Raw genomic sequence first — 27,707 nt, 5'->3', positions numbered from 1 at the left:
TCTATGAGAGAAAAACGCCTAAGAGAAAAACTACCAAAACATTGTATGATAATATGTACAGTGTTATCTAATAAATTTTAATTGTCGACAAATCCAAACTTACAAATGCATTATAGATTTCTGATTGTAATTGGTACATTTAAAAAAATCCTTCTAAGAATTATTTAAATTGAAGGCATTTCATTTTGTTTTATCCTCATTAAAATGTGACTATTTACTTTTTGGAAACAATTTTAATGACGATGTCGTTTATAGCTGGAAGTTGTTTCTCTTCTTGAAGTTTTTTGGATCTGTTGATAATGCGCAGCAAAAAATATTCCAGTCTTAGTTTTTTGTTACATCACCGTATAATTGATTTTCCATGAATAAAGATGATGCATTGATACAGCGGCTCAACGATTGTTTCAAAAAGTGACCTGATTTTTTTGACATAAAAATTTTGCCCCTGAATGCAACATTGATACATAAAATCAAAAAATAGCACGAAAAACAGAACAAAGAAAAAGACGAAACACAAAAGCCTGATTCGAGAGAAAAATTTTTTAATAAAAAAAAATGGTTTAACTTATTTTTGTCCGCAACAGTAACTTTGAGAAACAATACCAAAAAACTCATTTGCCAAAGTTAAAAGAGCAATATCAAACAAAATTCATCAGGCAGATACTGAGCAGACAAAACTTGGGTAGACTACTGTTGAGCCAAAACAACGACAAATTAAGGGTAAACTAAGCAGATGTAATATTAACCAAACCCATTTTAGCCCAAAATATTCAAAGTGAAAAAAAATCGAATACTCAAAAAAAATTAAATTAAAAGCAGCAATATTTTCAGATGGGTAAAACAATTTTATCAAAAAATCTTAGTTAAGAAGTCGAATATTCACTAAAAAACAATCCAAGCAAATTATTCCGCACGTTTTCCGAATGTATATATTGTCATGCAACAGTCATAAGACTCTTCCCAGCACATAAAGATCGCATGAGTTTCGTTGCTTAACAATCGTCACAACTAAATCGATCACGTTTTTAGAATGAGATCAAATTTTTTAAAGAAAAATTCAACCAACGATTCTTTTTCGTTAACTATTTTGCATTAAAAAAGTACATTGTCACAGATTGAAGGCACATTTTAGTTAGATTGGAACTAAATTCACTGTTTCTCGGCACATACAGGTGGTTTTTCTGATTCGCAGAGGATATATGGAAAGCTATCCAGTCTGTCCAAGCATTGTTCATTCCTTGTATGTCCCCACGTTCCAGACTGAATCGCCAAAAAAAGACGTTTTTTTAGTTTTGTTTCAAACCACAATAAGGGCTGAAGGGCCTCATTATAATGCCATACTTCATGCGCTTCAATTTTTTTAGGCCGTGAAAATGCATTGGTACGCCATAGTTTTTTATAACTCCTTGACGTCGTCAAAACAAAAAGCAACATCAACTTCAATCTTGATTTTTAAAAAAAATGTTTGAGCTGCCACATGAAATTTGTTCTATTGAAATGGGAAAAAATGAAGAAAAACAAAATTTAGCGGCAGACGCGAAGTATCTATGAAATATCATATTGGTAAAAACTTCCACTTCCGGGGAATAATGAAAAAGCTAGAAATCAACCAAACATCATTTTTAACTGGTGTTTCAGAAAATTGTTAAAATTTTATGGGAAACCATCTATATAACACTAACTCTGTACAGTCTTATTTCTACAGCAAAGAAACTTTTCAACATTCATTCCTCTGCTTTAAACATCACAAAAAATTACCATGTTTTCAATTTTAGTGAGTCAAAAACTCCGGTGCTTCTAACAGATTAACGAACGTCAAGACTGCTTATATATATGAAAAATAACGAGATGAATGCAACCGTAACAATACACGAGGAACTCCAAACGCTTTTAATTTCAAAAAATCAACTTATAGGTTCTTTTTGAACTTAAATGGTCAAGTATCCAAAATTATTGGATTTCAGATCTTCGTATTTTAAACTCAGAAAAAAACACTAGAACGGCCGACAAAATTCAGGTCTATTTTCAAATTTTATTCTAAAAAACTTACTCAAGTTACTCATTTTATAGGCAAAATTACTAAACTCCTGATTAAAACTCTCGTTTATTTTAGTTTTTTCGTTTTCTTAGCCAGTAGGTTTGTCAATTTCTACCATCAATAGATGATTGCAACGCAATTAATTTTAAGAAACTGGACTTTTTTCCTAGTTTTGTTTTTAACTGATTTCACTCCATCAATGCGTCGACAATTTCAAAGTTTGAAAACTAAATATATATATTTCTGAAACTTAACGCTTCTGAAAAATCATTAAAATGTCATATCTTGGAAAACAAAATGCTTTAAGCAGTCATATCTGGAATCAAGATATAAAAATTTTGAGAGTAACTTGACAACACTCCAGCATTTTAGGCTAGGTTTTTTGAAAACTTTTGAAAAATAAAGTAAATGGTTTATATAGAAATGAAGATGATTTATGCAGTCTAGGTTGGAGAAAAATATGTAAACTCCAATATAGGGTTGTTGGTTATTAAAGATTCCGTAAAGCTTTTTTTAAATCGAGTTTTTTCGTATTTTTTTAAACATTGACAAAAAGTCATATCTCGGAAACCAAAAAGACTTCAGCAAACGCTTTCAGAAGAAAAATTTGCAATCTTTGAGACTAGCACAGCAGAACCTAGCTATGGGGTGATGCAATTCCAATTTTGTACAATGTTTTTATCTAAGTTTTGAAAAGTTTTAAGCAGGTGAATACAAACGTCATATCACGGAAACTAAAAGCATTTGGACAGTCATCTTCAGAGGCACGAAATGCAATCACTGAAAGTACCCTGACAACACCCAACTACAGGGTAGGGAATATTAATTTTTGTGAAACTTTTTAAAAACTTTTTGAAATTTTTTTAAAAATCAGAAAAAAACGTCATATCTCGAAAACTAAATGCATTTGAACCGTCTCATTTGAACGCAAAATTTGCAACTGCTGAGATTGTTTTCAAAGTTCCCAACTACAAGGGAGGGGATTTCAAAATATTTAATTTTTTTACATCGAATTTCCTGCATCGAATAAAATCCTTTTAGTTTTCGAGATAGTTTTTTTGAGACAAGATTCGCAACTCCTGAGATTATACTGACAGCGCCCAACTACAGGGTTTAAAATTTCATGAATTTGGAAATTTTTCAATTTCAATTTTTCTGGAAATTTGAGGCCAAAGTCTAACAGCATACCCGTATTGGGTTGCTAATTTCAAACTTGGTGAAGTAAACACACAATTGAAACTGAAAAATCTAAAAAAAAGTTCTTAACCATAGCAATATACGATATAGCTTAAACGTGAAAAAATTATTTTGTTAAACATGCAAAAAAAATACGTTTGAGGGGCTTAAATATGGTGAGATAGTCAAGCCCGCATTTAAATATAATAGATAGATTGTAAAACTAAATTATTTTTACTCATGAGAGATTGATAATCTAGTGGAAGGTTGTTTTTATGTTATATTTATTTACAGGTAAAATTCTGAAAAAAAAATCGAATTAAGGGTTGCAAGCAATTAAAATTTAGACAAAATACTTGATTATAATTTAATAAAAAACTAATTAGTTAAAGTTAACAATTTTAGTTAAACCAGTTTTTAGGAACGAAATTTTGCTATTATTGCATAATTAACAAATAAGATATTGGTCATAGAGGTTCAAATGCATTGACAGCAGCGACTGTAACTAATTTATCTGAATGATGATCATACACGCATTGAATCACTCGTCCGCCTTATTGTTATAAGTCAACCTCTTTTCCGAGTGCTAGAGAGAATCTGATCAATTTTGTGAGCAAATTCAATGAAAACCAAAATCAACAGCTAATCAATTGGTTTCAATAGGAAATAAGTTTGCACAAAAACTGGATTAAACCCTTATGTGCACTTCAGAGTCAACTACATTTTTTTTAAAAAAAGGCTTTGCATCATTCCAACGCAAATTTTGGTTTTGGTAGTCGCAAGCTACACTTCCTTTACAGAGAACTGTTTAAGCTCAAAGCTCGCCAAAAAAATCAAATTAATTACAAAGAATCGAAGCGAAGCTTCACACTACTTGCAATAAAAACACGTACATCATAGCGTGACAAAATAATCGAGGAAATAATCCGCAGATAAAACTGTTTTTTTTTATTTACCAAAAAGTTCATGCACTTGTTTTGCTTTATTATGTCTTTAAAAAAATTTCAAGAACATATGGCAAGAAAGAAGAACAATTAATGTTATTTAAGCATCAACCATAAGCATCGCAAGGGTTATAACTCGGTTAAAATCAAAATGTGGTCAAAATTTTTCTCAGCCAACTAGCAGCTTTTAGACGATTTTTATATAAGTAAAAAAATGTCTTACATTTTTTTCTCAAGAGTCAATGAAGGTAAAGATTGAATAATCAGAAGCCTGTTTTTTCTTGTAAACAATCGTTGTAATTAAATATCACGTTATTGCTGAATAGTTTCTAATAGAATTGTGGAATCGATATTGCGAAATAGCTCGAATTGTTCAATTTTCAAATCGTTGACTTTGTTGATTCGGGACATTTTTTGGCCATGTTAATTTTTACGCAATCTCAGAGGTCTCAAAAAACTATAGCGTATTGACTTAGATAGAATATCGACTGAGCATTTTTATTAAAAATTATTTTTATTAAAGACCGAAAATTGATTTAAAAAATATTTTGAAATTTTATAAAGTGACAATCTTTAGTCCGAACATTTTGTCCTACTTGCACATTTACTGGCCCTTCTTGTTTATTATTGGGTTTTACTAGAAGTATTTACATTTTTTAGGCAAAAAATTGCAGAAAACACTTGTTTTGTATTGGCACGTTTATTCAGCAAATCAAAAATTTTGCTGTGTCAAAAAATTTCAGATGGAAAAAACCGATCTTTTGATTGAACTTTGATGTTTTTTTTTGCTCCCACCATTGTATTCGGGTAATTTAGTTTTTTCAATTTTTTGTTTTCCTCGCAAAATCAGTCATCACAAATAATCATCCTAAAATGTCGAGTTAAATAGCATATTAAAGCCCATTCAGTCTTGATCCCAACGACATTTGAAATATTTGAAAAAACTTTCTCAGTGTCGAGAAAAACCCGCTTGAAATTTTTGATTTTGATCTAATTTCGAATAAGCGAGCAGGCTTTTAAAATAGGTTATTCATGCTTAATTTAAGACGTGAAAACTTAGTCGTGATTTTGAAAATAACTTACTCCATTTTGAGAATCAAACTTACAAGTTTTTTTCGAAGTTCTAAAAATATCTGCAAAAAATAAGCAACAATCTGCAACTTTTTTTGCTTTTTCTATTCAATTTTCAACAAAAAGTGCATCATAATTTGCATTTTTCATCATGACTGTCGAATAAGTTTAAGTTCATGAAAAAAATTCGTCTTTTTAAGACTATGGTCGGAAGGAACATTCTGTACAACTTGCAGTAACCGGCTATCCTTGTTATTTTGAAATTAGTGCATACTCATTCACCAAAAATAATCAACTAATGGTCAATCAGGGGTTTCTTTTTGCAAAGTTTGCTTTTTTATAATTAAACGATCAGCGAATGAAGGATTGATCAGCAAATGAAATTGAATTGAATTTTGAGAAGTCAAACCCCAAAAAAATGAATTTGAGCGTGTTAAGTTATAATATTTATTTGGTTTTTTTCATTGAATAAATTATCTATCAGAGTATATCTTGAGCCTGTCTGAGGATAGTCAGTTTCTCCTATTTTAGTTTCTCTCTTCCGCATTCTATTTAATTTATTTTTGTTGAGCGAAGTCCATTTTTTGCGAATCAAGGCCGTCTTTTTAGTCTATAAGTTTCATGCGATACGGCAATTACAGCCGCAATGTTTGAAAAAAAAAAGAGATCAAGTGAGAATCTGTATCTGACACACTATCCTTGACCAAAGTTTCAAAAAAAACTTAACAAAGAGAGCCGGCTGCATGAGCGAATGTTCCAATCATAATGATCTAAGGAAAAAATAAAAAAGATTAAAACTATCGAATTTTTCTTTTCATTTTTCACTCATTATTGTCTCATCTTCCTGATAATTTTTTTCAGTAGATGAATAATAGCTGGGAAATTAGGGAACGTCTACATTATACTTGATCAGATCAGTCTCAAATCAACTTGTTTATTTAAGACTGAAGTCCCAAAATTTTAAACCTATTTTTCTCAAAGCTGATCTAACTTTCGACAAAAATGTTAGATCTAACTTTCGACAAAAAACCCACACCACAGTTCCTTTCCCCAGGTGGTGGTCGGAACCATAACACGATAATTAGGTTTTTCAGCATTAATTTAGTGTTTCTTTTCACGCAATTCATATTAATGGTAAGGCAAAAATCCGATGAACGTTAAGCTGAAAAATTCGTTTTTCAAGTAAAACCTGTTTTCGTTATGATTTCCAGTTATGCAATAACTACGATTGTCACTGTGACATCATTGCTGAAAAAAATCATAAAAGGGGTTAATTCAATTTGAACTAAGTATAAGTTTTGACATATAAAAATATATAGCTACTGAATCAGTCAAATTCGTATATAAACATCTTTAAAATGAAATGTGCCATTGCCTTAACAGTTTTTTTTGTTTAATTTATTCTTCTAATTTGCAAACTGATATCCATATTGCGCGCAATTGAAATTGCTTTGCTGTTCGGAAAGTTGTTGTAGAAGAATTCGCTCTTTCTCCGAATGTTGGAATGCATTGTGATTCGAACTTCTATTGTCATCTTTTACATATTCCATTCCAGGACAGATTATATTAAGTTGATTTACATGAATCCCAGTTGGATTTGAACTATTCGAAGTTCTATTTTGATGGACTAAACTATCCTGACTTTGGTTTGCACTGAACCCTGGCATGTTGCTGATATCTCCTTTTGCATGCATTATACTCAATGTTTCACTGGTTACAGCTTCATTCGGATATTCATACCCAGCTCCAGTTAAGGAAGTCACGTGATACATTTTGGGGTCAACTTGGTTTGATATCAAGTTTGAATTACCTCCGCTACTTCGTTCGTCCAAATCGCTGTCTTCTCGCCTCGTGAAGTCATCTTCGTCGCTACTACTTTCGCCTTCGCATATCATCCCGTGTTCCATGTCCTCGTGTTTTTGTCCGGTCGGGTCCTCCAGACAAATTCCAGTCATTCTTTTCTCTTTCTGTCTTCGATTGCAGAACCAAACTCGCACAACTTCCTTCTCGAGTTGTAAGCTGTTTGCCAACGCCGAAATTTCATGAGCAGACGGTTTAGGTTGAATATGAAAATTATGTTCTAATGCATTCTTGATAGAAACTTCAATAGAAGTTCGCTTTTTGCGCTTTCGTCCCTGTGATGCTATTTTGTCCAATGCACTTGGATACCCGTTGTTATTTTCAGCTTCGTCCAACCATTTGGTCAGCAATGGCTTTAGCTTGCACATGTTCTTGAAACTCAACTGCAAAGCTTCGAATCTGCAAATTGTAGTCTGACTGAAAACATTTCCATATAAGGTGCCCAAAGCTAGTCCAACGTCCGCCTGTGTGAATCCCAATTTGATGCGGCGTTGTTTGAACTGTTTTGCAAATTGCTCCAAATCGTCGTTAGACGGCGTTTCTTCACACTCTCGCTCCATGCAGTCCAAAAGTGCAGACTCCTCGAGTGTTCTCCCGTAGAGCAGGGATTGGTTGGCATGGACAGCAGCAGCTGCCGCATAGTAGCTGTGTATATTGGGAGTAGTCGAGAGCGGATATGGTGGGACGGCAACATTCGAGGGTGGTGATTCCAGTCTGGAGGGAGTCATATACCCGTTAAATGGATGCATTCCGGCGGCTGCAAGATGAGACCAAGTATTAGAGTTGCTCAATGCGTGGTTGATTGCCGCCGGAGACTGCGCTCCGTAGATTCCTGAAGCTGCGCTGTTTCCGTTTGGGAAAAAGGAGCCGCCTTGTATCAAGCACTGAGGGCTGCTTTGATACGGGAATGTCGTTCCATTCCAGGACAAATTACTTTCAGGCGAAATCAACCAACCGGCTGCCTGATGACTTGCGGCCTGCGGCGGGGTCAAACAAGTTGAGTAGGGAACTCCGGGGGTCATAGTCAGTGACTCCTGTTTGAACGCCCCGTAAGGCGAAGTGTTACTGCTATTTAGTGCAGAACCATGGTGCAAAGGGTGAATTGATGATGCAACATTTGGTGTGGTAGCTGAAACTGCTGAACATTGCATTGCCGATGAGTGCTGCATGATAGGCGACATATTTGCCGAGAGATAAGAGGAGTATTCGGGAGCCGAAGTCGGAATTCCGAAAGTAGCGGCCGCAATAGATTCACCAAAAGCATTCACTCCGATACCTGATGCAGCTGTGTTTGTAGAAGGTACGCAATTAGGCGAACATTGTTGGATCGGTTGAACTAGACCTGATGCTACGATATTGCTATCGTGAATTGAGGATGTAATTACCATCTTTACGAATTTTTTTTTCAAAAAAAAAACAAACTTTCACCGGATTTTTTAAGATTTTTTGTGAAATTAGCCCAACAGCGGGTGATTGAAAAGATGTAAAAATAAAGCAGCAGGCGGTGAAATAAGTCTAGCTTCTTTTTATTTGCAAAGTGTCAACAAAATGAAAAAGTTGCTCGGTGATAGGACGGCAATGATTGCCTCTCAATCTGATTGGCTAAGAGGATGCCAGAGGCAAAATGAAAAGGAGCAGAACTATTTTCCAATGAAAAAGCCTCTGAATGATGAAATTTGAGAAAGTAGCTAATAGCACCCGCTAAAGGCACAAGTGTGCAATTAAATTAGCATAGAACACCTATCAGCTTCGAATATACTTTGCTGCCTCAACATTTCCAATGGGAACCATGATAAAACTTCACAGAAAAAGATCACACATCGTTGAAAGTCCAAAGTTAAATTTCGAAGTATCTGATTCAAAAATCCAAATTAAAAGTTCTTTGTATTAACTATTTATTTACATTCAATTTGATGATGTTACCTAACTGAATATGTACAAGTTAAGAATATAGCCACTTTTTAAACTAACCCACAACTAATAGTGTGATAACTAAAACTGCATTGAATTTACAGCAAATTCATGATTTTTCACAAACCCCGTACCATTTAATTAGCTTGATCATTTAGCACAGCAACCTTATTTAGCATAGAAATTTATTTCTTGGCACAATTGTAGCGCTAAAATTGCAGCAAAAATCCATCGCCCGTTCGAAAGCAAAGCCAGGCTATCTAAAAAGACAAAAGTTGAGTCCGTATTTAATCGGTGATTGTCGGTATGTAAAATGAGTCAAATGTGTCACAATTCAGTTCCGTTTATAAGCTCGTTTAGTTGCGTTGGTTCCTTTCCATCATTCAACATTGATCGCTCAATTTACTTAACAGTTCGTTTTTGTGATTTACTGCCGTGTGCATGTCTCTTGCTCGTTCTCAGTTGCTTTCTAGACAGTCGAGGCTGATATCCGCTCTTGGTGATTTTGGCCGCATAAGGGTCCTGGAAGTCTGCCAGGACACCAAGCTCTACAGTTTGGTTGCGTTCAAGTTCTCCTCTTTCGGCCTCGTATCCCCTTCGCTGGAAGGGATGATTAGCCGGATCTGCATCACCACCTCTTTTCATCACTGCCCCTTTGTCTGAAAGAAGTCAAGTGAAGGGTTTCTTTTTTTAACTAAGACAAAAAAATTTAACGACTTTAAGGGCGTGTACAACTTCATTATGGTACAATTCGTTTTTTTTTTCGATTTAACAGCATTCTTCAAATTTTGCTCCCATTTTTAAGCAAATCCTCTTTTTAGCGGGGAATATAAATTCAACATAGAGGCCGAGCCAAGCTGTTCACTACTTGCGATTCATTACAAACATAGCATTCATAGCACCCTAGCAGACAGAATCAAAACGAAAGTATCAGAATCAAAACGAAAGAGTGACGTGACTTGAAAGATTACTGAAGTTTAATAACTGAAGCTTAATTTAATTCTGCAAAGAACTAACTAATTCTTACACATTTATAAGAAAAATTGTTTAATGGAAAAAAGATGTGTAATAGTGCAAAACCTTAATACTGAGGGTTTTTTCTTTTCGATGAAACATAATGATGAGCACTGATGATAATTTTGTTCCGACCACTCTCAAAGACTGCAAAAAACTATGCATTAGAGTCCATTTTAATTTTTTCCCGGCCAATTTTGACTACCTCAAGGAAAGCTCGTAAGGGGCCAAAAAAGGTATCATACTGAAGCCCTAATGGTCGTGATTCGTCAATGTCAGAAAATTCTATTTTTCAGACAAATTAGATGAAAATTTGACAGAAAATCTTGCACAACAATATTGAAAAAAAATGGTCGGAACATTGTGTGCTACTTTTTTTTGTTGTGACATACCGATTGTCTCTCCAATAAGACTGTTGGTCTTTTTGTCATACTCGAACTGTTCCTGGATCGCTTCCTTTTCCAGACTCTCCTCCTTCTTCAGTTTGGCCAAATTCGGACTGCTCTTGCTTGGGTTCACGTGTCTCGTCTTCGTCCCGTACAGCACCAGCTCTACGTGTTTCACTTCCGCTTTGAACTTATCCGCTGGAATGCGATCCGGCCGCAATGACTCGTCATAAGCGAACTTAACCTTCCACTTTCCATCTGTTGGCTCGCCTGAAATTACACACCCAATTACAGTCAATTAGCTTTATGAACCTACATTTTTTTATTGCTTTTACTTTCAGTTTCAAAATTAGCCACTATGGACTCTTGTAAATATCATGATTTTTGGGAAAAAATCATAATTTTTCATTTCCATCCCCTCCAGCAAAACATTTTTCGGCGCAAAAGTTATCACATGGTCCGTCCATGAAAAAAAAAACGTATAGATTGACCGTTGCAATTAAACATTTGAATGCGGATGAAATTACACCCCAATAGTACGAAATTATTTATTCAGCTTAGAGTTACTCTTCTCTTATAACTCGGCGAGGCTGTGAACGCCAACCTTACACGTCTAATTTGACACCTTATTTTTATGTGTTTTTTTCAAGTTCAAGTAGTAAATATAACAATTTTAAAGTGACATGTGATTTCCTGCAGTGAAATTATAACAGGAACAATCGATGTTTGATTTCAAACATTTCTGAGAGGACAGGGAACGCTTATGGATCATAATGCGGAAGAGATATCTTTTTTATCTTGGGCTATCTCTTGTTTATTTACGAGGGAAGCAGTTCCGAGATAAACTTTTGCGACTTACGAAGCCACATAACTAGTTGTTTTGCCAACATAAATCCATGAAAAATTGATTACTAGTGAGAGCATATTTTGAGATTTCCTTTCCGAAAAACCATAAAGTGAGATGTCATCTTCCAATATATTGATACATGTAACTTATATGGGTTATCATAACGTATGCTGACATTTGGATTAGCGGCACTAGACTTTTTGTCGACATAAAAATAAATCGGAAAAGGTGAGCTGCTGCAGTTGTAGTAGTAGCATAGGTCAGGAGGCAGTATGCAGTGAAGGGGACGGGATGTGTTTATTGAGACTTTGGGGTCTAGTTGAGGAGTTAAATGTGTTTAGGGGTGATTTGATTTTGGTGATAACGAGTATTGATTTTGAACGGCTGTATGAACAAAAGTTAGCGTCATTTATGGAATCAGCTCTCAGATAAAATCAACAAGGCCACACAAAACACTCGAGGCCTTATTGACACCCAGCGAACAGCACTCTTTGTACACAATACACAACTTGGAGAGCCCTCACACAATAGCCATTCTTTTATCTCTATAAAATTAGGGATAAGGCTGATTTTGACTTACTTAGCCCGACTAAGTAACTTTGACCGTTCTAATTGAAAAAGATACCATCATTTCAGTAACTATAACAAGGGTGCACTTAAATACTATCTTCAGACACTTACAAAACATGACAGCATGCGTGAAAATAATTATTGCACACTCGCCTTATGCTCCACTTGTAATAGCTAAGGTGACAACGCCTTCAAATAACCCCGCCCTCAAAAACCCATCTTGTCTCTTTTCATGGCGTTGAAAAATATCTAACTTTTGCTTTGATACTAACCCCAAACTTTCATTTTTGGTTCAACTTTGGTTTTGGATTATAAAACCGCATTTCTTATTTTCAAACTTACGGTTTCGTTTTAAGAGTCAAACTCGGTTTCTTACTGAAACGGACAAACAAGCAGTATTACAGGGTTTTCCTTGTGCACTTTTGCCAATAATACTCTTTGAAAAAAGCTCACTATTTCTTCACCAGGGAAAGTAATAACGTAAAAGCTGTTAAGCTCCTTGCGTAGAGCCGCTGCTGTGCCCGTTAAACAACTAGCACATGCATTTTGATAATTTTTTTTCTGGGCTGAGAATTTTTTCTTCACTGACAGGCAAGCGACTGCTAAGCTAAGACTTTTCGATTGAGAAGCGTAGACATTAGCCACTTTCCGACCGCATACTTAACTAAAACTGCTGAGATTATATTATTATATATATAATACAGTTTTATATAGCTGTATTGCTCTCCCACCCTATGTACACATGACTTATAGACAGACTAACCCCAATGCAAGAATGACACAAATGGCCATGTCTTCAGTTCCTCCGTCGAATTGTCCTTCGGTCTGGGTCTCATCAATATACTTGTGTATCCCTTCGGACTTTTGATCTCCATCTGCACACTGCCTCTGTAAGATGACACGTAAGTGGCCACTACTAGTACATGCTCCACAAAGTTCACTTTGCCCTTGCAATTATTCCCGTCGAAGGTGAAAGTCAGGGCCTTGTCCGCTTCCAAACTCATCATTTTCCTATGAAAAAAAACGAGCAATTTTGATTCAAAATTAAAACTTTTTTTCCAAAAATTATGATTTATCACAATGAAAATGTTGGTTACGCATATTTATTGTGTTAAACATTTTTTGAAGGTCGTTTACGAATATGTAAAAGTCAAGTTGAAAAAATATGTCGATATAGAATCTCCAATGCTTCGCTTTTTTACTGATCATTTTGCTGCCAATCTAACTCACATTAATCTTTTACACTTTCATTCTGGACTTTTGTTTCAGTTCAGAATGAAAGTGTAAAAGACTTTTGTAACACTTTTGTTTCAGTTCAGATCAATTAAAATATCAGCAGGTTCTAAAGAGTAATATAGGTCACAATCATTCATAGATCGTCCTTTCCAAAATCGATGAGGCGGATTTGACGCAAGTGTCAATTTCAACTACTCATAGGAGCGATTGAACAGCAATGCTCATCTCTGCTCGTACTTGGCTGCCTATACATACAAGTGCGTCCGAAGGGTGACGGGGTAGGATTGAGGGGGGATTAGGGGGCAATTCCAAATCTGATCCCTTTAATACCCGCCAAGACCCCCACAAACTGTCCATCAATATAATTTAACTCACATAGCACATGTGCTACTATACACATACACATATACCATATATTGTACATGTTGAAACAAAACAGTAGCGGTACCTTCACGCTTAAGATTCGCGACGTATAAAAATTCCTGAATTCGACTTAAGGATATTTTAATTGTAGTATCTGCATGCCGCCTAACTGGCGAATGACGGGCGATCTATACAACAATACCTTTGCAAGTCATGGCCAGTTAAATCAGATTTTATTGCACTAATGCCTATATGTGCCAGCAGAGCAACAGAGTGTAGTAATAAGGAGAAAAGGGAAAGGAGACTAAACTTTCATTAAATACTCCAATTCCCAAAAGTGTGCACAGACCCCGGCCTCGCAAATCTCCCCAAATCTCATCCGCTATTCTCAAAAAGTTTGAACTTGGGAATTGTTCCAAGTACAATATACATGCTTTCAAAATTCTGCGTCATGAAAATTTTCAAATTTAATTTTTTTCGCTTTTAGTGAGCCACAATAGATAACCAAATAGACCGATATGACCAATATTTATGAGGATACAAATAAGACCTGCTAATAAACCTTGCTAAGTCATTAAATTTATATCGTGTAAAACCCCTAGCAAAATCCTTTTCGGTCAACTGCTTAATTTGAAATCGAAACCATTTTTTACGTTATTTTGCACGTAAAAAGAGCAAAAAATACGCTATAATTAAACAAACTGTGGTGGTTCTGATCTTGCAAACAAGCATGCATTGACTATTTTAAAAACTGTTTCAAACTGACCAAGTATTATTGGCGTTGATGCCGACACTGCACTGTTTTCTCTTAGGCACTATGGTCCAGTTCCTGGCAGCCAGAATCATTTTGGCCGCATTCATAACCCCGAAACCGAAGTCGTGACTCACCGTCCTTCCGTCGCCGTTGAACTCCCACGCACCCCCATCTCGGGAGACGTCGGCGTCTTTGGGGTTCGGCTGGTCGCATGTCTCTACTATGATATGTTGTACATCTCTCCATCCCAACTTCGGACTGAAAATACATCGAGGCAATTAACATTAACCATATCATTTAATACTAAAAGAAAAGCCAAACATATTACTGTGATTTAGGTTTACTGTCAGACTATCTTTTCCAGCACACGATCCGTACTGTTCATTAATTTGAGTCGCAGTTTATCTATTTGTGTCAATATACGCCTTATTCATTGGGTTTTTTCTTGGCTCCGAAATGTTGTTGAATTCTCCAGCAATCATAGCCAACATACGGTTGGAAAAGAGTCAATGAACGCAATTAAGCAGAAAAAAATACTGACTTGTTTTTGTAAACATTCGAGTTTCAAAAAAAAAAATAGATGCCCTCAAAGCTCTTTGAATTTCCAGAACAACATTATTTGCACTTTTCTGATAAAATTAACCCGATTTGAGTAACCTGGATCAATATGTAAATTTATATTTCGCTGGGAATTCGAAAAATTAAATTCCACTTTCGAAAATAGAAGTCGATCACGTTTTTCGTGACCTTTACACTTTTGCTGTTCGATAACAAAGGAAATCAAAGTCGAACAGCGAAAAATTAAATTTGAGCCTCAAAAAAGTCTTTTCCTGGAAAAAAATCATCGCGACCTATATAAGAGTCTGATCTACGTTTATCGACTCTTAACAAGGCTATAAACCCTAAATAACTAATTTGCTCCGAGACAATTTGCGGACAAGGCCAAATCTCAGTAAATCGCATAATTGAGAAAAACTATCGCGTCCTAGTCATAAATTGACTCTCATATTCCGGAAATTTTCTAGCATAAAATGTCTTCGAGCTTTAACAGTTCTATAAAAAAACTTGCTTCATATTTTACTCTCCATATTCGAACGTCCGACGTGAGAGTAAGCAAGAAATCGTTGCTTTTAATGTTCATTTTGACAAAGGCTAATTTTCTCACATAAATTTTGAGACCTTTTCCGAATACAATCCATTAACAAATCCCTCTAATTGTTTTCCTTGTTTTTCAAAGCAGTTAGTCTTGTTGTTTGTGAAGTATACTTTCGTCTTGTTCCACGATTAGTCCTGCTAATCCTATCCGGTTAAAATTTACCTGTATATAATTGTAGCAAGGGAGTTAAAAGTGCTAATTGATTTTGAACAATATTTGAGGGAGGGCTAAATAGAGCGATCGAAATGCGAATAATTAATGTCTGGAAATACTTCAACTGCATCGAAAAACTTTCCTTCTTTCTCACTGCTTTGCAATACAGACAACGGGAAGTAAGATCTTGAAGTAACGGTCAGAACTTGACAGGTCACGCGTGTAAATTGACTTTCCAGGAGTGCCTCAGAAATAAATAGAGCGTGAGTGAGTTTAAGATGGTGTCGCTGATGTCTTAAGTACGATAAGTTCGTAGGTTGGCAATAATTCAATCGAACTTTCTTATTTTATTCTTTTTATAGCGACTTCTATATTCTATCTTTAATTTAGTCCTAATATCAATTCATCTTCTCCGAAAAAAAATAGCATAACCAACAGATGGTTGGAAAAGAGAACAAGGAAACCGAAAACATATTGATCGATTTTTTTCTTTTTTCAGCTTCCGAAGTTCGAAGAAAATAGCCAACAGACGATTTGAAAAGAGTCAATGAACGCAAAAAAAAAGAAAAAAAATTTTAAAAATTCACTTTCGAATTTCGCAAAAATATATAGGGATTTTAAGCATTCTGAATTTGTTTGACAATTTTGATAAAATTAGCCAAATTTGAGAAAACTGGATCAATATGTACATTTTTATTCCATTGTGAAAATTGAAATCCACTTTGGAATTAAAAATCAGTCGTTTCTCGCGACCTTTACACTTTTACTGTTCGATAGTGGAAAACGCCTTCCTTTCAACAAAAAAGGGAAAAATCCTATAAAAAAAATAGAAAATTATCACTATCTATATCCGAGTGTTCACTATGCTCATCGACTCATCACAGTTAAAGCAGTTTGAATTTTAAGAAATGTTTTTAACTGGAACTTTTATATTTTGAGAACACTGGATCAACTGAAAGGTTTCCTATTCCGCTGGAAATTGAAAACATAGCCAATCGAAGATTGGAAAAGAGTAATGAACCCAAGTATATATTTTAAAAAAAAAAACACTGAAAAAATCTTAACTCGCGAACTTCAAAGAAAAAAAATTGATGCCCTTTAAACTCTTTGAATTTCTAGAATGATTTATGATTGGTGCTTTTTTGATAGCAATAACCCAAATTGAGAACACTGGATCAACAGGTAAAGTTCTTATTCCGCTGGAAATCAAAAAACAAATTCCACTTTCGAAACTAGAAATCGTTCACGTTTTTTCGCGCCATTTCCACAATCGTATTTGGAGAGTACTGTTTACGTCACTTTCAGCAGATAAATTTCAAAAGGCATTATACCTAAGTGCATCAATATTTAAAGACTTTCTCCTAAAAAAAATCAGCAAGACCTATATAAGAGTCTTGACTACGTTCACTAATCTTAAAATTTTCGTTTTTGTAACTTGTCCCTTTATAAAACTAGCAGTAATTCGAGTTTTTAGTGATACTTACCTTATTGCAGTTCGATTATGGAGTTAGGCTTCAATTAGAGAAAAAGAAATCAACAGTCAAATCCCGAGAAACCAAATTTTGAGCGTAAACAAATTTTGACTTTTCCTGAACAAAAAACATTGAATGCCCAAAAAACTCTTTGAATTTCTGAAAGCTTTTATGAGTGTCAGTTTTTTGATAAAATAAACCCAATTTGAAAAAACAATCAATAAGTAAAATTTTTATTCCGCTGGGATATCTGATAATAAAATTCCACTTTACAATCTCTAAATTAGAAATCGATTCCGTTTTTCGTGACCTTTATACTTTTGCTGTTCGATAGTAGAGTTTGCCTTCTTTATAACCAAAGAAATCAACTAACGTTAAAAAAAAACAAAAGTCAAACAGCGAACAAGTAAACTTGAGTCTGAATAAATTCTTAGACTTTTCCTGAAAAAACCAAAAAAAAACATCACAACCTATGTAGAAGTCTGAACTTCGTATTTTACACTTTATCATATCTTTGATGAGCTATTATTTCTGAGCTAAAAATAACTTATTACTTGCGGTTTTAAGAGAGACATTTAATACAAAACATTGCGAAGAATGCTTGAAAGACTTTTCCTTATTGAACATTTTCTTGAAAATAAAACGCTCCTCCTTGTTAAAGTCTTGATCAACATCTATTGCGTGGTTAGGGGTATTTCTTACTTAGACTGGAGCAGGAGTGCTATCATGCCAGCTCCGAGGGGTCCAGCAGCCGAAGTACCACTGAAGTACTCGTCACAGTTCTCACTCGCAGTCGGATCCTCCTTATTGAACATTATCGAAGTGGTCACCTGCGGTAATAACACAAAAGACTAAGAAAAACGACATATTTGAAATATAAAGATTGTTCACACCCACATGCAGAACATTCTACGGAAAACAAGGAACATTCATTTCAGATGACTCAACTAACATTATGATCCCAAATCAGACAGACAAATTTGCATCGCTTTTTGAGCTCAGACTCTTGGTTCGACTTTTCAACTACAGTAAATGAGTATTGGATGACTAATGGATGCCCAAAATTACAGCAAACATTACCGATATTTCTAACTTTGTGAAGGTCAAATAGGCAGCAAAACTTTTACATTATCAATGTTTAAAGCATGTTACTATCTATTTCTATGTTTAACATTTTTGCGCAACTTTAACCACAGTTACACGTTTTTACGAGTTGTTTTCCTTTTCGAATACTAATTAAGTTCTTCTACTTTTGATGATTTGCATTGAAAATTGGAATGTAGTTTACTTAAGCCGAAAAAACTGTAGCCGCAATTTTGAGCATGAAAACGATTTCGAGTATGAAACTGAAAATGAGTTTTTTAAACTTTTGGCCTATATTGACCAGCAGTTTTTAAGAGCTAGTTAACATTTTAAAAGTAACATGAAACGAAGCAATTTAGCCTCAGTCTTGAATGAACGAAGACCAGATGACGTAAAACATGAATACATCAGCAAACAATTTGAACAGAAGGTCCGATGAAAGTTCATGTATTCTCAAACAAGAAAAAAATTGAAAATAATGAAATTTCATTCTTTGTTAGAAGCCTCCTGCTATAAACACAAGATATAATTCAATAGCAAGGATTATTTTTTCTCTCAAATCCATGCGTTCAAGCAAGGAGATTAATTGCGGAATAAGAACCATCGCCAAAACATGCATGTGGCGCTCACGCTACTAGTTGTAAAATCTAAATTGAATGTTTACTTTATATCTCTAAAAATGAGAAAGTTCATTTATATTAGTTACCTCTGGTCATTCAAGACCTATGAAGGTACAAATCGCTAAAAACAACAAGGTACAAATTTCAATCACCGGTATAAAAAGAACGCGTCCCAAATTTTCGAGCATACATGAGTGATACTATTGGTACAAAAAATCGATCAAGTCACATTACTTATTTTTTTTCTAGTAAGATTCAAATTGAGTGACGCTTTGGCTTGTTCCAGCTGTAATCACCAGAGACCAAGTCAATTACAAATACTCATACTCACCATTGGGAAACTTTTCTCGTGTTTTTCTCCTTCCAACAGTCCAGCCATTTGGTCCCTACTCACTCCCCCAGTGTATACTGCAGCTAATGTACTAGGACATGACTCCTGAAAGTATGCAGGCCTCCCCTCGTGAGTGAGAGCCCCGATTGAGACTGTGAAGGGGGAGGAAACTAGACTGTCTGCACTACAACAGTCGCCCACTGCTCCGCCGTTACCAGAAGCCCACACGTAGATACTACCCAGGCCGCCACGACCCTGCAACAAAATTCAGTTAGAAAAAAACTTAGGAAACTGTACATTGAACAATTTATGTACATTATGCACAACACATTTTATTGTTCCGACTTTCGATACGAAAGTGACGGAATATTTGTGCTCGGGGTGGGTTTTTTTTTCTTCAGACAAATTTCGACTTTTTAACTAGCCATTTTTGACGGAATTTTTAAAATATCATTCGAAAACTATTGTTGTCCTGAGCTTAAATTTGAAATGATATTCTACCTGTGATCATTTTTCGTAAAGTTATGGGGGTTTAAAGATTTCCATTTTGGCCAATTTGGGACAATTAACGCGCGATATATTTCGCGCTATTAACGAGTAAGCGGAGATTTAATCCGTCTTAGAAATCGCTGCAAATTGGTTGAAAGAAGCTTATTTACCATAATTGATTTGTTACAAGGAGCAAAATCTGCTGTTTTGTACTTTATATGGCGCGTGGGGGGATGATTTTCATAGAAAAAAAATCAAATTTTAGAAAAAAAAATTTCGTTTTATTTTTTTTTTGTTGTTTATGATATTACTGATCCATAAACCTTGAAGGCAGTCGGAACATTCCGGGCTTCGCCCTGATACGAGCAGTCTTGTTTATTTTTTAGAAAATTTTTCTTTCCTGGGAAGTGCCAAATACAGCTTTCAAAACCAGTTTCCGTTTTTAGCCTAAATGACGGATTCAACAAGAAATGCTCATTTAATTCACTCGAAATTTGACGAAAAACCAAAAATTTCCATTCGGTTGTTGGGAAAATTTTAAATGGATTTTTTTTGAAATTTTTTTAATGTGCTTCGAATCACGACTGAAAGGGCTTTAATATGATATATCACTCAACCCACTCCGATGATTATTTGCGGCACCTGATTTTGGATGGAAAACAAAAAAAAAATAAAAAGAAAAAACAAACACATCCGAATACAAAGTTCCACCCCCTTTTCAACGGTCGGAACACAATAACATAGACTAACAATTTATTTCTTTTCTCACGTATTTTTCACAAAAATTCAGGAGCCAAAAATAAATATCGTCAGGGATTTTAGGTTATATAAAAAAAGCCCCGTAGGTCGTAATTTGAATTTTTGTCCAGCTTTGAGTGAGCTATTCGGCCTTTTAATAGGCATATAATATTTTATTAGTTACGCAGTTAAAATCTAATTTTCCTCTGGTTTTTTAACGCCTTCAAAAAAATTTTTTAATCAAAAAAGTTTTCTGCAAAAAATATAATCAAATTAATTTGATTTTTTTTTAAATATTGTTCTATTCATTTTTTCGAGGGAAAATATTGTCGAATAATTTAGTATTACTACCAAATATGGCTAAGTTCCAGGCCTTTCTTTAGATCCTCTCGTCACAGCACGACATACAAAAAACGACACCATTTGAAAAAACTGCTTTTTTAAGATTTTTATTTTGGTGGTCGGAACTTTCCTACATTGATGCTATATCAACCTATATATTTGTTTATACCGAACTGAAATTAGATACAAAAACTGCAGTTCTGAATCATCAAAATTGGCTATAGAAAATGTTCAGAAATCATTCTAAATCTTTTTTTTTCAAATGCTGTCCTCTATATCATTTCATTGGATGGTGTTGTTATTTGAATTTGCGGATTCACAATTTGGAACAAAATAGATCATAACAAAGAAAGAAGGAGAAGGAGAAGAAGAGATCTAATCTAGTGTGTGACATCAGACAGCAAAGAGGGCACCGGTACAAGTACTTCTCATCCACTTGGGTTTATCTGGACTGGATGGAAAGTGATAGGACACAGAGAGCAGGTAGGGACGGGACGGGGGATTAAAAGGGAAGCCGGTGTTAATTAGAATTTTTATCGCCAATATTTTCCAACACGAGCTGTAATAAACTTAGAGATAACGACTGGATCAGCACATCAGTCGCCAATTGAGAAGAGAGAAAAAAGCGCCACAAAAACAACAACAGAACAGAACGAACACACGCAACGCTGAAAAATATATACAATACACTTTTGATGAACATCTTTCTCTACTCTTAGCTCTGATGAACAATTTTTACTATTAAAATACGAATTTGCTTGTCCGAATAAATTTGACTCGGAAGCGGTAGTCTCAAACAATTTTTCGTCGACTTCATTATTTGGGAACAAAACAAACTTGTCGAACATAATTTGTCGCTAATTGAAGAATTATTGATAAAATTTAGCAAAATAACTTCAAAATTGATTGAATTTGTTTCAGATATGTGTACTAAAGCACCCCGAGACTTCTAAGATCAAAAGAAGAAACGTAAAAATTGATTTCAAAGAAAACAATAAATAAAAAATGAAGAAATTATATCTCATTGAAAATCATTAATTTGATACCTATCATCACTTGTTTTCCGTCTATCATTGATTGGACTCTTTAATTAGGAATTTGATCAATTGCTGAGGACGCATGAAATTCGATACATGCGCAGTTGTTTTATAAATTCAACAAAACAAAAAATCTGAAAAAGTGATTTTTAACGTCATGTTTTGCTTTCATGGCGCATATGAATTAATTGGAATTGGAAAAACTGAATCTTGGTTCCAAAATTCTTCAAAATTGGAGGAGCCGCAGCAAAAAAAGTCCCCGTCTATTGCCTTCACAAAATGATATGAGCAAAAATCAATGCATCTGAAAAATAAACACAAAAAAATCCACTCCTGAACACCTTGATTAAAATATTAGCATCTCCAAATAAATGAACAGATGGAAACATTGCTCACTAATTATTTCGATGCCTAGATGCGCATAACATGCACCTGAAACCTAATCATTCAGAGAAAAGCAAGGAAAAAATTTAATATCTACTGCACATCTTAGAACCCCCTATATTGACAATGATTGCTTCGAACCTCTTATTCATCTGCTTATCTCAACTGGAGCTTTGGTGCTTGGCGCGGTGCCGGTGCTCAGTTCACTTGGGGAGTGGTGAAGAGGCAATTAGGGCGATAAAAGCGGGCGTGAAATTGGATTTGGGCTATTTGACAGAGTGGTGAAAAGTGTGTCTATTAGTGTCTTCAAATGAGCCCCTCTCCCCAATTAGCCCCACTTGTTCCTGTGTCGCAATGCGCTCAACAAGAGTCTAAATATTATCTCGGAGACGGAAATTAAATAAATAAAGTTGCTCCAATTCTAGACTTCAGGAAACACTTTCAACATTTTACCTTTCTTTTCATCTTCACTGAACAAGTCACCGTGCATTTAACAGAAAAAAAAATCAATTCGTTCTAAAAAAAAAACTTTTTCAATATTTTTTACTAGCATTTATCTTTTTTTTCTGCTTAAAAGTAAGAAAAAGAAACATTTTTTAAACGATAGGAAATCGGCTATGCGCTGTATCGGCTAGTAAGTGTAAGACTCAGTGGATCTTGAACTTGTAACACTAACTTACAACTGTATCTATTTTGTCTAAATAAGTTAATTTTTATCTCTCAGTCCGCCAAGACCCAAAAGCAATGCAATTTGGGCCCATTCAAATTCAATTAGCAACCCATTCCCTGCTAGTGCTAATCCATAACTAACACTTTTCATAATCAATGAACACTTTCTTCCCTCAACAAATTCCGACACACTTTTGCAAATCCATGAGAAAGGGATCCAAAATTTTTGTAATCGGTTTGCAAAAGGGATTGAGCTAATTGCCAATTCAAATCTCAGCAAAAATTTCAACAAAAATATTCAAATCTTTTTTCCTAACCATTAGTGTAATTAGAGTGGTAGCAAAAATTGTGCAAAGTATGTTGTTTGGGGAAAAATGGGCACTATAAATGTTACACTTGGAAGCGAAAATTATTTATAGCACTAGACAAAAACAGTTTGGGAAAAGATATCAATAAAGATAATATATTCGAGAAGAATTGCTATCAAAGGAGTTTAGCGGAAGGAAAATGGATTTGGGCACACTTTTTAATAGGCCATTGAGGCGAGAAGTTAGTCTTGTTTTGGGCTATAAACAGAGTCATTAGGAGAGCAACTGACAGAAAATTTATAGGGCAACGGGGATAAAAAGGGCCACATAGCATCCATACTACATCTCTCAGTGGGGTATTTAATGGTGTGAAAAAGTCAACTAACATAATTCCAGCGGAGCCATTAACTCAAAGACATCTATTAACTTCAGAGCTACAAACACCAACCAAACTATTTATACTTCCAGACTTCTAACTGTACATCTCGCATAAATCAAGATTTCAATCCAGTCGCAAAAGACAGGAGAAACCTAACTTGATCAATGCACACCAGACACAGACACGCGAATTCGATTATCCGACCTCAATTCCTAGCCTTATATTCTCAGTTGTTACTGCGGCGAAACCATTATTATAACTCATATGGCACAAAAAATACCATGTTCTACGAGAGTATTGTGTTAGTTCAAGACACTGTTTTTGTCATATGAAAATGTCAATAAAAATGTTAATTTGCCAATAATCAGTTAATTCAAGCGCAACGAAAAACTTTCCCAAAAAGTACGGCATTTTTGACGGTCTAATTTTTTTTAAATTTTGTATTGTAAATTTATTTGAAAATTCGACTTCCCATTAAAAAACACTGGATCCACCAATGAACATTTTTGAATTGAAAAAAAAACATACAAATCAAAGAAACGCAAAAGATAGTTTTAAAAATTGCGACAAAAAATCAGAAATCAAACTTCATTAACATGAGCAATGAATGCAAAGAAACGTAAAAAAGCTGACTTCTTTTTTTAAAAAAAAAATCGCATCGTCGATTTTCGAAGAAAACAATAGATGGCCTCTTTGAAAATCGAGAACAATTTATAATCGACAATTTTTTCATGAAATTCACCCAATTTGAGAAAACTGGATCAATAGCTAAAGACTTTATTTCGCTGCGAAATCTGATAATTTAATTACACTGTCAAAAATAGAAGTCGATCAAATTTTTCATGGCCCTTACACTTTTGCTGTTCGATAGAGGACTTTGCCTTCCTTTTAAAAATGGAAATGCACTGAACTTAAAAAGAAATCACAAGTCAACCAGCGAAAAATCAAAACTAAGCGTGAACAAAATTTAAGAATTTTCCTGAAACAAATCATCAAGACTTTTATAAGAGTCTTCACTGCGTTCATTATATTTATACATTCAAGCATATCACCTTAAGTCATTTAACTTAAAGAATCTTTTGATTGTCGCTTTTTTGATAACAATTAAAACAAATTCCGCATCAAGTCCAAAAATACAGATAAATGGGTGGAACAGATATCAGTCAGCGAATATTTTTTATTTTGCTGAAACAATCAAAGCAATGTAAGAAAAAAGCTTAAGCAATGAAAGAAAGTCATAAAGCAAAAATGATGCTAATTATTCGCAAAGACATTCAGGTTTGAAACAATCTAAATACAAATTAAGATGACACAAAGTTCAACACAGAGGCGAAGCAGATATTCGTACCACATAGGATACAATACAAACATCGCATGAGAAAATAATGGACACTTATATAAACGAAAACTGCAGTCAAAAATATGAAAGAAAATGTCAAACTAGACCATCAATAATTTTCATAGGTTTGTCGAAATTTGCCACGAAAAAAATTTCTTTTGAAAACAATATATCAAGTAGGACAAAGGATCACAACAAAGCATCACAACAAAGAATAAAGAAGCTGTGACAAAGCCGACAATACTTGAGCACAAACCCAATGAGCCGAAAAAAAAACCTGAAAAAAAAGACACTCGAAAGACATCAAAAAATCCGAAAAAATTGAAACTCAAAATGATTGACACACACACACACTAGAAAAGAAATCGCTCATTCGACGCGATATAAAGTCACAAGCCGATATCATATATAATAAAACCTTTAGGGACGATGTTTTTTTAAAAAGCAAAAGAAAAATGCAGGCACACAAAAAAAATTAGGTTGATTGACGAAAGCACCTACTGGTATATCAACTTAAATTGGTGATCCTGTAAACAAAGTTACTCACAAGAAAAAAAACAGTAGTCGGTTGCAAACTCTTGCTTAACGCAAGGGTGAAAATAACAGACTAATAAGATTGATATTTTTGCTGAAGATAAAACACCTGAAAAAATAACATAACAGGATAAATAAGGTCAACTGTAAAACCCATCGAAACCAACAAAAAATGTAAATACTGACATCTTTATTGATTTTTTGATTTGACCTAAGCTACAATAATGATAAAACACCAATCCGCAAAAAATTGGCAATTAGTTTATGGGCATAGTTGTCTGATAATCTAAATTTGGAAATTATAGTTGGACCAATTTCAGTGGGCTAAAATTGCTCAGACATTGAGCCACAATCAAGGCAAAGTCTGTAGAAAATATGTTGCAAGTAAAAAAATTCTATGCAATCTGTAAGCAAGAAACAAACCAAAAACAAGTTTGCTAAAATTTTGCAAAAACATGCTGACATTTGCAAAAATAGCAAAAAATTATTATCACTGACCGGAGAGAACTCGCCTATATAAATAGACAACAAACATTTTTTTGCTGCACTTCAAAAACACAAGCAAAAAAACGCCAAGAAGTAGCTTTAACTCGTTTAGGAGTAAGAGGAAAAAATGAAAAAAAATAGTGAGTTAAGAGAAAACCCTTTACTAGGATGAACTAAAGTATTCAAGCAGCAAAAATGTGCGCTACTGACGCTAAAAAATATCCAATCCATAGAAAACTTTTCCAGTTTTGTAATTTTCCAATTTATGCAGAGCCATAGTGCTAATCGAGGTTAGAAACTTTTTAACGCTTGGCAAATTTTTCGAGACAAGCAAAGTGGTAATGTCTACTATTGACACTAAAAAAACTGAAATAGGCATCCGATTCATAAAAAAAACTTTTCCAGTTTTGTAATTTTCCAATTTATCCAGAGCCGCAAGGCTAATCGAGGTTAAACCTCTTTCACGCTTGGCACATTTTTCGAGACAAGCGAAGCGGTAACTTGCAAATAAGCAAGACACATCCAGAAGAGAGAAAAGAAAAATCAATGAACGCAAGGACACATTTATATTGACAACACAATATTACACACAATACTGTCAAACTTTTGAAATTTCAAGGAAAAAATATTACCCAAAGCTCTTTGAATTTCAAGAACAACACTTGATTGATACTTTTTGATCAAATTAAACCTATTTGAGATAACTGGATCAAAGCGTAACTTTTACGCTGGGAACTCTGAGGATTAAAACTTCCAAAACTAGAATTGGATCGCGCTTATTATATTTTTCTGTTCGATAGTGGAGTTTGCCCGGCTTTTATCAAAGGAAATTAATTGAACTTAAAAAGAAATCCTAAGTCAAACCGCGATCAAAAAATCAAACTTGAGCGTGAACAAATTTTCAACTTTAAAAAAATGATCAAAACCTATATAAGAATCTTCACTGCGTTTATTGACTCTTAAAAATAGCAAAATTAACCTTCTTTAAAAATGGAAGAAGCCAAAGCAAGTCAAAGAAAAATTAAGCTTTGAAAAAGAAAGATTTTGCCGAAAACGGGATTCGGCTAGATTAAAAACCCCTCGCATCCAACGCTGCTTCATTGACCTAACTACCTTACCTAGTTAACGCATTCTAAAAGCAGATACCAGGCATCAATGAATACGTTTCAATAGTGCGAATGCAAAGCATCGCACAAATTTCAACCCATTACAAATATAGCATAACAAAAACGGTTGGAAACGTCGGTAATTTTGATCCACCGACAATTTCATACGTTTGTGTCAATTTGTCAGACAATTGCTTAACAACTGACAGCCAAGATTTACCATTTAACTGATTTCTTATAACTGTTACTTTATTAATTGAAAGCCAAATTGAGCTATCCCACAAAAAAATAGTTTAGCTCAAATAACTTGAATGACTCTTAATTTCAAATGTTAATTTCAATTTGATAAATATATAATTCAATTTAAAAAATCTTATTCAGTTTTCCCGATTTGGTTCGTTTAATTACACAAGCATTAACTGTTTAAGAATCAATGAATGCACTTCAGACTCTTCCAGATTTTTTTTGTTCAAGAAAAGACAAAGCTTATTCATGCCTAAATTTACTTTTTCCTGGTTTGATTTTGATTTTTTTAAGTTAATTTCATTTCTTTCGCTAAAAAGAAGGCAAATGCCCTTATAGCGAAAATATAAAGGTCACGAAGACTATCGCTTTCTACTTTCGAAAGAGTATTTTAATTATCAGATCTCCCTGCGAAAAAAAAACTTTACCTATCGATCCAGTTTTCTCAAATTTGATTAATTTTATCAAAAAAAAATGTGTTAATCAAAAATTGTTCTAGAAATTCAAAGAGCTTTAAAGCCATCTATTTTTTCTGTTTAATTGAGTTTATCGACTATTTTCCTGTTGGCTATCTTCTCGTTCTGAGTCCTGTTGCAAATTAGAGCGACTTAAATATAAAAAGATTTACTTTATTTACACTTTTCCGTAAGTTTTTGTTCCGAATTTTG

At 34.5% G+C, this 27,707-nt stretch overlaps 2 protein-coding genes across 2 annotated transcripts in view; both read right to left on the bottom strand.

Annotated features, from left to right (window-relative positions):
• Positions 1-6,526: 6,526 nt before the first annotated feature.
• Positions 6,527-8,695, bottom strand: LOC134841403 (POU domain protein CF1A-like). The gene has a single exon (XM_063857372.1). It carries the CDS (start codon positions 8,475-8,477, stop codon positions 6,636-6,638), a length of 1,842 nt encoding a protein of 613 aa, XP_063713442.1. The 5' UTR covers positions 8,478-8,695; the 3' UTR covers positions 6,527-6,635.
• Positions 8,696-8,778: 83 nt separating this feature from the next.
• LOC134841402 (neuroendocrine convertase 2-like) overlaps positions 8,779-27,707 on the bottom strand; it is a 30,971-nt gene continuing 12,042 nt past the window's right edge. The window contains exons 7-12 of the mRNA XM_063857371.1: positions 18,986-19,240; positions 17,654-17,781; positions 14,183-14,428; positions 12,581-12,828; positions 10,407-10,670; positions 8,779-9,659 (exon numbers count right to left, since the gene is read on the bottom strand). Of these exons, the coding sequence (XP_063713441.1) occupies positions 9,403-9,659; positions 10,407-10,670; positions 12,581-12,828; positions 14,183-14,428; positions 17,654-17,781; positions 18,986-19,240 (1,398 nt within the window). The 3' untranslated portion in view covers positions 8,779-9,402. The remainder of the gene's footprint in view (positions 9,660-10,406; positions 10,671-12,580; positions 12,829-14,182; positions 14,429-17,653; positions 17,782-18,985; positions 19,241-27,707) is intronic.

Source organism: Symsagittifera roscoffensis, chromosome 3 (assembly GCF_963678635.1).
Source record: "Symsagittifera roscoffensis chromosome 3, txSymRosc1.1, whole genome shotgun sequence".
NCBI lineage: Eukaryota > Metazoa > Xenacoelomorpha > Acoela > Convolutidae > Symsagittifera > Symsagittifera roscoffensis.
Note: the sequence above shows the minus strand (reverse complement) of the source record. Positions and strands in the feature narration are given on the sequence as shown.